The 9343-nt window shown below is 47.9% G+C and overlaps 1 protein-coding gene across 1 annotated transcript; it reads left to right on the top strand.

Moving 5' to 3' along the window:
- Positions 1–2152: 2152 nt before the first annotated feature.
- LOC122098835 (C-type lectin domain family 12 member A-like) lies at positions 2153–8843 on the top strand. The gene is made up of 6 exons (XM_042669295.1): positions 2153–2389; positions 4142–4243; positions 4682–4837; positions 6067–6218; positions 7539–7645; positions 8570–8843. The coding sequence occupies exons 1-6, from the start codon at positions 2296–2298 to the stop codon at positions 8718–8720; spliced, it is 762 nt and encodes a 253-aa protein (XP_042525229.1). The 5' UTR covers positions 2153–2295; the 3' UTR covers positions 8721–8843.
- The last annotated feature ends 500 nt before the right edge of the window (positions 8844–9343 follow it).

Below are 9343 nucleotides of genomic sequence, written 5' to 3'. Positions count from 1 at the left end.
AAAGACAGAAAAGACAGACAGAAATTAAATTTCATGTATCTCTTCTTCGTGGTTAGAGTGATTTTGACATCAACTCTGACATGTAAGATGGATTCCTGTGTTCAGAACGGAGGTTAGACGATCACGTTTTACTAGAATACATTTATTGGAAGTAACCCTCACCTACCCACATGGATGAGGATAAATATCCCGAAATGACTTAAGAATAATCCACCTTGGGCTGGGAGTGTGGCCTGTGTGTGTGTGTGTGTGTGTGTATGTGTGTGCGTGTGTGTGTGCGTGCGCGCATGTGTGTGTGTGCGCGTGCACACATGTGTGTTTTTCCTGGGGTTTGAACTCAGAGCGTGGACGCTGTCCTGAGCTTTTGTGGTCAAGGCTACCATTGGAACCAGAGCTCCCCTTCTAGCAGTTTAACTGCAAGTAAGCGTCTTAGGAACTTCCCTGCCCCTCTGTGTGTACGTACGTAGTGAGACTTGAACTCAGAGCCTGGACACTCTCCCTTGGCCTTTGTACTGAGGACAGGTCCTACTTCTTGAGCCACAGCAGCACTTCCGACTTGCTGCTGATAGTTTAGACAGGAACCTCATACACTTTTCTGCATACACTTGTGACTTCCAACTACGGCGTGAGTCGCGGGTGTCAGGCTATACTAGAAACTCTTGGTCCCATTTCTTGACTGTCATCTGAATGTTGCTTAACCCTGATCGCTTTGGGATTCGTCTGATTTTCCTTAGGAAATCTGCTTTTCAGGTTTTTTGTATACCTTGATGTGTGTAAATTCATCTTTACCTTTGGAGGGTTTCAGGTGCACGTGTCCGTTGGGAAGGACCATGTGTCCTGATCCATGTCCCGCCTCCCATCATTGTCCCCCAACTCTGCCCCCACCACCCCTCCCCTCGAGATCTCTGGGCGGTGAGTGTCATGGTTGTGTTTGCCTCTTCCTCTCCCCTCGAGATCTCTGGGCAGTGAGTGTCATGGTTGTGTTTGCCTCTTCCTCTCTCCGTCCATCTGCCCCCTCTCCAAGGTCCCTCCCACCCCAAGTCATGCTCCAGCATCCTGGTGACCATAAGCTCACTGTTCAATGGACTCACACCACTGAAATCATCCCATGCACATTCATTTGTTCTCATGGAAAGTAATGTTTTTTTAAAGTCAATAAAATAGCAGCTGCTTTAGAAAGGCAGATAGTAAAACTATAAACTAAAACAGCCTCTACACAAGAACTTCTAAAATACAGACAGGAAAAACAACTGTGGGTCAGTCTCTGAGGGCTCACGCCTTTAATCCCAGCTCCTCGGGAGGCTGAGATCTGAGGATTGAGGTTCAAAGCCAGCCCAGGCAGGAAAGTCCATGAGATTCCCAAGTGGCCCTGTGGCTCAAAGTGGTAGAACGGTAGCCTTGAGCAAAAGAGCTCAGGAACAGCGCCCAGGCACCGAGTTCAAGGCCCACAAACGACCAAACGAAAATAAAAGCATCTTAGAAATAGGATTAATGCCTCTTTTTGGTTTGCTCTGTTGTTGTTGTTGTTGGCCGTTTTTATGCCAGTGCGAGGTTTTGAACACTGGAACCAGGGTCTCTCCCTGACAGGTTTGTGCTCAAGGCTGGCATTGTACGACTTCAGCCACAGATCTACCTCCAGCTTTTGCGTGGTTCACTGGAGATGAGTCTCACAGACTTTTTTCTGCCCTAGCTGGCTGAGAACCACCATCCTCAGATCTCAGCCTCCTGAGTCACTAAAATTACAGGAATGAGCCACTGGCACCCGGTTCATCTTATTTTTTTCCACTCGGTCTGGATGCTGTCCCCCGAGCTTCTTTTGCTCAAAGTAGTGCTGTAAAACTTGGAGGCTCCCAGTTCAAAGCAACCAAGGCAGATAAAGTCGTCCAAACCCTACTCTAGCTAACCAGAGAAATGCAGGCCTAGAGGCCTGGCTCAAGTAGTAGAGCACCATCCTAGAGCAAGAAAGTACAGCCAGAGCAGATGGGCTTGAATTCAAACCCCAGAACCAGCAGAAACACAGCAAACTGAGCTTCTGCAGAACGCATGTGTAGAGATAAGAAAGAGGAAGAGAGGCTGGTGAAGAGAAATGTTTCCTCTGCCACCGTCACGCAGTCCTGCTGGAGATCCCCGATGAGGAGCTGATCAGCTCAGCTGTGTTAGACACAGGGTCGGCTGGGGAAGGGCGGCGGCTGCTGCTCCCAAAGCCTCAGTGTCCACCTTCCGTCCAGCATCCAACAGTCAACTCTGCCTTTTCCAACAACAGCATTTCATTCCACCTGCTTCCCACCTCCCTCCATGTCGGAAGAAGAAATTATATACGCGGATCTAAACTTCCAGAACTCGGGAAAGACGGAGAAGATCCAGGAGTTGGACCCAGTGGAGACAAAAGGTACGAATGTGGAGTTGGGAGTGTGTGGTACGGTGGGCGGTGGTTAGTAGCCACTTTGAATGTTTAATTACGCCTCCCCAAATGCTTCTAGCTCTTTTATTCAAGCCCTGGATTTGTGAAATCACACAACAACCATTACTTGTAAGTGTTCTACTTTTGAATATTACGATCAAGGTAGAGGAAAGTGCTTGGAAATTGTACAAAGTGTCCACTTCTGTGGCTCACGATTACATGTTGTCCAGGAAAGCCATCTTTGGATGTATTTTGTGATTTTTCACTTGATTTTGTAAGAGAGAGAGAAGAGGGACACTGGAAAGGTCTGAAGAGAGACAGGGGACAGACAGAGATGGATAGAGAGATAGAGACTGCGGCCGAGAGAAAGAAAGAGACTGAAAAAGACATAAAGAAGTGGACAGACAGGGACAGAGAAAGACAGACAGATGGACATAGGGACAGAGGCACATAAGGAGAGATGGACACAAAGAGACAGAGGGTCTGAGAGACAGAGGTACGAGGGACAGACAAAGCCAAAGACAGAGGTAGCGAGACAGACAGACAGACAGACAGACAGACAGACAGGGGGACAGACAGAGGGACAGAGCAATGAAGAAAGAGATCTGATATTTTTACTGTCCGTAATTTTCTCTCCAGTGCTGATTTGAATTATCCAAAGGATCCAAGCCGTGTGACTGTGAGTGTGATTGTGTGTTTGTGTGTGTGCGCATTGTACAATGCACCCCTGCGGCACACATGAGCACATGCACATGCGTTTGCCAGTGTTTGCCACTGCTGGGCTTGAACTCAAGGCCAGAAGCTCTCACTTGAGTTTTTCCGCTCAAGGCTGGCGCTCTACCGCTCGAGCCACAGCTCCACTTCTATTGTTTTTGCTGGTTCATTGGAAATAAAATGTCTCATGGACCTTCTTGTCTGGGCTGGCTTTGTCTCACGATCCTCTGATCTCAGCCTCCTGAGTACCCGAGATTACAGGCGTGAGCTACCAGTGCCTGGCCTAAAAGCAACTCTTGAATTTATCATTCTGACCTAAGTGAAAATCTTGACTTTCTCATTCTTTTCCGTGAAGGTCATTTTCCTCCATCGAAAGAAATGAAGTTTCATAATCGTTTTTCAGTTCTGTCTGGTTACAGTGACTTCGGTATCAACTGTGAGGTCTAAGAAGGATTACCTGGTGGTTACTCTACCATGTTACTAGAACACAACGACTTCAGGATATCCTAGCAGTGAAAAGCAGCATCTGCTGTGGTTAGATTGGTTGATGGTCGCCATTCTAACGGGGGTGAGGTGGTGGCTCCATGCTGTGTTGATTTGCATTTCTTTCATGGCCAGAGAAGCTGAGCAAGGCTTCCTGTCTCTGTGGGCCATTCTTCTTTCCTCTCTTCTTTACTTCCAGCTTGGCCAGAGGAGGCCTATGGCTTGAAGACCAGCCTTTCTCCTGCCTCAATACCATCTGCTTCTCTCTCTCTCCTTCGCTGCCAATTTAATTTACGTCATAGTTAGCCCACTTATGAATGGGGCAGTTGTTTCTTTGAGGATTTGTTTTTTGGGGGGTTTAATTTTTGGAGTTCTAAGCGCAGAGCATCTTGATCAGTGGATATCTTTTCTGTGACCTAGGGTGTCTAACGAAGTCTTTTACAGGTTGCATAGCAGGAAAGGAAGAAAAGCAAAATGAAGGAATGAATGGCATTGTAGGAATGAATGGAGCTGAACGCTGTTTTTCTCTTCTGTGATCCACAGCGCCTCCGGTGTCTTCCCATGTGTGCGTTGGAGCAGCTTTGGGTCTGACTCTCCTCTCCCTTCTACTGCTCTTCATTGGACTAGGAATCTTGGGGGGCCTGAGTACGTATCACCCAGTGTTTGTGTGTGCTGCTGGTCCTGGGGCTTGAACTCAGGGCCTGGCACTGTCCCTGAGCTTTCTCACGCAAGACTAGCGCTGTACCACTTGAGCCTCAGCTCCACTCCCAGTTTGCTGGTGGTTCATTGGAGGTGAGGGTCTCAGGGACTTTCCTGCCCAGGCTGGCTTCCAACTGGGATCCTCAGATCTCAGCCTCCTGAGCGGCTGGGATGACAGGCGAGAGCCATCGGCACCTGGCTCAGAGCCTAGCGCTCCTGCCCAGCTGTTAGTCCTCACAGTTGTCTTTCTACCACTAAAGCATGTCTCCTCGTCCCCCTTTGGTCTTTTTTTAGTATTCCTTGTTAAAAAAAACAACTTTTGAGGTCATGACATTAAGGGTTTACAATGTCTTTTTTGATTGTCTTTCTCCTCTTAATGTGGAGTTTATAAAAAGCAAAATGTCCAAGAAGAACGTCAGACAAATGTGTTTCTACAACAAGTGGATAACTTCAATTGTTCTGAGAAGATCCAGAATGTCTCCATCGCCCTGCAAACCCTGGCCACCCGGCTGTGTCGTGAGCTCCAGGAAAAAGAGCCAGGTAATTCTGCAGGGCCCTGAGGGCGGCTTATGGGACCCGGAAGGAAAGCTCAGAGTCTTACCCCACACCTCACCGCGTGCAGGCTGACGGGTCCTGTCCCTCAGCCTTTTAGTTCTAGGCTCAATGGAGCTCAGCCAGCTGAGCCACAGCTGCACTTCCAGCCTATGGATGGTTCTGTGGGCCTGAGAGTCTCACGGACCTTCCCGCCTGGGCTGGCTTCGAACCTTGATCCCCTCAGCTCAACCTCCTGAATAGCTGGGATGACAGACCTGAGCACCTGGCGCCCGGCTACACCCACTGAATAAGGAAGGAATGAAGCCTAATGCATGCATTGCTGACAGCTCCACATAGCTAAAAGACAATCCTAATAGAGTTATAACTACACAACCCCCAATGCCCAGGAACAATGTTTATGCAAGTGTGTTAAGGCTGGGAGCCAGTGGCATATCCCTGTAATCCCAGCTACTCGGGAGGCTGAGATCTAAAGGATCCCAGTTCAAAGCCGGGCTGGGCAGGAAGGTCCATGAGAGTATTATCTCCAATAAACCACTCAGAAAAATGGAACTGGCGCTGTAGTTCACGTGGTAGAGCGCTCACCTTAAGTTGAAGAGCTCCGGGACAGTGCCCAGGCCCAGAGTTAAAGCCCCAGGACTGAAAAAAAAAAGAGTATTAAGACTATAAGCATTTTCTTTATTCTGCAGTTTTACTAAGGTTTAATTAGATCAAAGTCTCTAGTCGGAATTTATGTTTTAAAGATTTTTTTAATATTACAATAAAGGTTGTATAAAATCTCAATTTGTTATTAGGATTAATAAATGATAGATAGGAAAACACACTTCTCTATAGATGGCCTCAGTTCAAAATTTCAGCCAGTAGAAGCCGGGCGCTGGTGGCTCACGCCTGTCATCCTGGCTACTGAAGAGGCTGAGTTCTGAGGATCATGGTTCAAAGCCGACCCATGCAGGAAAGTCTGTGAAACTCTTCTCTCCAGTTAATCAGCAAAAAGCCAGAAGTGGAGTTGAGGCTCCAATGGTAGAGGATCAGCTTTGAGTGAAGTAGCTAAGGAAGAGCAGGAGATCCTGAGTTCAAGCCCCAGAACTGCACAAAATGAGATAAAATAAAATAATGACCTGAAGAAAACACAGTGAACTGGGTCCATGTCCCATAGAGATGACAGGAAATGGCAAGAGGCTGAAGATCTATTCAATAAAAGGACGCTTTCCTTCCAGGGCACAAATGTAAACCTTGTCCACCAAACTGGCTGTGGCACGCAAATAGATGTTATCTTCCATATCATATTTATACCACGTGGCAAAACAGCAAAAGGTCATGTGCTGACCGCAATGCCAGCCTGCTGAAGATTAACAACAAGGATACACTGGTACGTCTCCGAGTCTCTCCTTCCGTAAGAAAGGAAATCGCATTTCCTATGACAGAGTAAGAAGAGTCTGCTAAGCGCTGGTGGCTCACGCCTGTGATCCATCTACCCAGGAGGCTGAGATCCAAGGACTGAGATTCAGAGCATCCTGTGCAGAAAGTCCATGAGACTCTGATTCCCAATGAACCACCAGAAAACTGGAGATGGTGCTGTGGCTCACGTGGTAGAGCACCAGCCTTGAGAAAAAGAAGCTCAGGGTTAGTGCCCAGGCCCTGAGTTCAAGATCCAGGAGTGGAAAGTTTTTTCATCCTTTCTAGAAGAAGGGAAATAATGTGTTGTGTCTTTCTCATTGGATCTTGCTTACCTGGTTCACTGACAGTTACTGACTCCACAAAATATAGTTCAGTGAGAAATAAGAACAAAATATGAGTTCTATGGCTTACAAAATGACCTGTTCTGACTTCACTAGATTGATTTGCTTTCCTATACTTACTTTCCTTTTTACCTTCTCTTTCCTTCCTTCCCTCCTTCCCTCCTTCCCTCCTTCCCTCCTTCCTTCCTTCCTTCCTTCCTTCCCTCCTTCCTTCCTTCCTTCCTTCTTCCTTCTTCTATGTCTCATTCTTCTTTTCATGCCAGACCTGGGAACTGAACTCAGAGCCATGAGTACCACTTGAGCACACACACACACACACACACACACACACACACACGCGCGCGCGCACACACAAGCAATTTTGAAAGCAACGTTTAAAAACAATAATTTGAAATGCAGACATATGTTCACAAATAATTATATTTGTGCCAGTCCTGGGGCCTGAATTCAGGGTTGGGCACTGTCCTGAGCTTTTTCCCTCCATGATCACACTCCGTAGCTTGAGCCACAGCTCCACTTCTGCTTTGTGTGTGGTTTTTGGTGGTTCCCAGAGATAAGAGTCTCATGGGCCAGGCGCCGGTGGCTCACGCCTGTCATCCCTGCGACTCAGGAGGCTGAGATCTGAGGACCGCGGTTCAAAGCCAGCCTGGGCAGGAAAGTCTGTGAGACTCTGATCTCCAATAAATCACTAGAAAAACAAAAGTGGCTCTGTGGCTCAAGTGGTAGAGTGCTCGCCTTGAGCTGAGGAGTTGAGGGACAGTACCCAGGCCCAGAGTTCAAGCCCCGCAACCGACCAAAAAAAAAAGAAAAGAGTCTCATGGATTTCCCACCCTGGCTAGCTGTGAATCGAGATACTCAGATCTCAGACTCCAGAGGAGTTAGAATTACAGGTGTGAGTCACTAGTACCAGCCAGAGAAAACTTTGTGCACAAAGCATCTCTGTTTCTTAGGAGTTTGTAAAGTCCCGGCAATTATTCCACTATTGGCTTGGAGCATCTCCTAGACATTATCAAACAAACTCTATGACAGTGGATCAGAGTGCTGCTTCTTCTATTTGGTAAGTTTCTATTTTTTCTCTTATTGTTTTAAGTCCATTTCCTTTAAGCTGTGTTTTCCGCAGGACGACTGTAGACTGGTGAAATACCCTTACACGCAGCTGCTGGGTCAGGCCTCTGTAATAGTTTTAATCATGCATAAAATGTTCCCATAGCCAGGGGCTGGTGGTCACGCCTGGAATCCCAGCTACTCAGGAAGCTGAGATCTGAGGATTCCGATTCAAAGCCAGCTCTGACGTAAAAGTCCATGAGACATTTATCTCAATTAACTACCACAAAAATGCTACAAGTGGAGCCGAGGCTCAAGTGGTAGAGCCCTAGCCTTCAGCAAAAGTCCTGCTCTAGTGTCCAGGCCCCAACTTCAACACCCAGTACAAATGCACACATAGCAATCACAGACGCCCTGATTTTGTCAAGTCATCATGCAGACTTTCTTTTCTTTCTCTGGCTTTCTCGGGGCTTGGCCGCAGGGCCTGGTGCTGTCCTGGGCTTTTTATCTCCAGGCTAGCGCTCTACCACGGGAGCCACAGCGCCACGTCTGACTTCTTGGCTTGATTTCATTAGATGTAAAAGTCTCACGGCCTCTCCTCCTGGGTGACTTTGAACCCAGGTCCTCAGGTCTCAGTTCCCTGAGTAACACAGAAGCTCAGGACGACGCCATCCTAAGAGTCAACGTCCATCTGTGAAAATGGAAACAGAGAATGTGAGAGGAGGGGGGGTATGGGGGGAAGGATGAGGGGTGAGATGATCCGCATGCATGGCGTCAGAGCCTGACAGGCTGAAGGGAAATCCCCTGCACCACCAAGGATCTTATTTTCCTTAGGAAATGCCGACTGTGGGCGCCATACTGTCAGGAAGCACAGGTCGTGTGTGTGTCTACTTCAAATATGTGAGCTCTTAAGTACTTTCCTGCTTTTCCTCTTCAGGTTGAAGAACAAGCCCAGTGCCTTCAATGGAATGTATTGTGCATATATGACATCAGACATGCGCATTGCTTATGATAATTGTTTGGCATCCAGATATGCAATGTGTGAGAAAATGGCTGGTCCAGTGCGGGTAGAAAGTGTGCTAGGTTAAAGTTCACGATGAAAGGCTGTACTTGGTAAAGAAGTCCTTGGCTTGAGATGCTGTCCTGCACTGGGAAGGATCTAGATGTCAGCGTGTGTCTCCTGGATCACACAAATGGAATAAAAAAACGATGACCAGATTTCTGCCTCTCTGCACATTTGGATCTTCTAGTATTTATCTTGCTCCTCATCTGCTGAGGGTAGGAAGCTAACTCCTTGCCAGGCACCAGCGGCTCACTCCCGTAATCCCAGCGACTCAGGAGGCTGAGATGTGAGGGTGAAGGTTCCAGGTCAGTCCCCGTAGGACAGGTGGTGAGGATCTGATGTCCAATGAACCAGCAAACAGCTGGACGTGGAGCTGTGGCTCACGTGACAGAGTGCCAGCCTTGAGTGTAGAAAGCTCAGGAATAGGAGCTAGGCCCTGAGTTCAAGCCCCAGGACCTGCACATACAAAAGCAAGTCAGTCATGGCTGAACCTCGAACAGCAGTGCATCTTCTGTTCAGCATTAGGACAGCGTTTCTTCTGAAATCTAGAATTGTCTTCCGCTGTATTTATTGTCGGTGGCCGTGGAGCATGAACTCAGGGCCTGGGCGCTGTCCCTGAGCTCTGTCACTCACGGCTGATGCTCTGCC

The sequence above is a fragment of the Dipodomys spectabilis genome, unplaced genomic scaffold (assembly GCF_019054845.1).
Source record: "Dipodomys spectabilis isolate Male_0828 unplaced genomic scaffold, ASM1905484v1 ptg000493l, whole genome shotgun sequence".
In the NCBI taxonomy this organism is placed as follows: domain Eukaryota; kingdom Metazoa; phylum Chordata; class Mammalia; order Rodentia; family Heteromyidae; genus Dipodomys; species Dipodomys spectabilis.
This window is presented reverse-complemented; position numbering and strand designations above follow the sequence as displayed.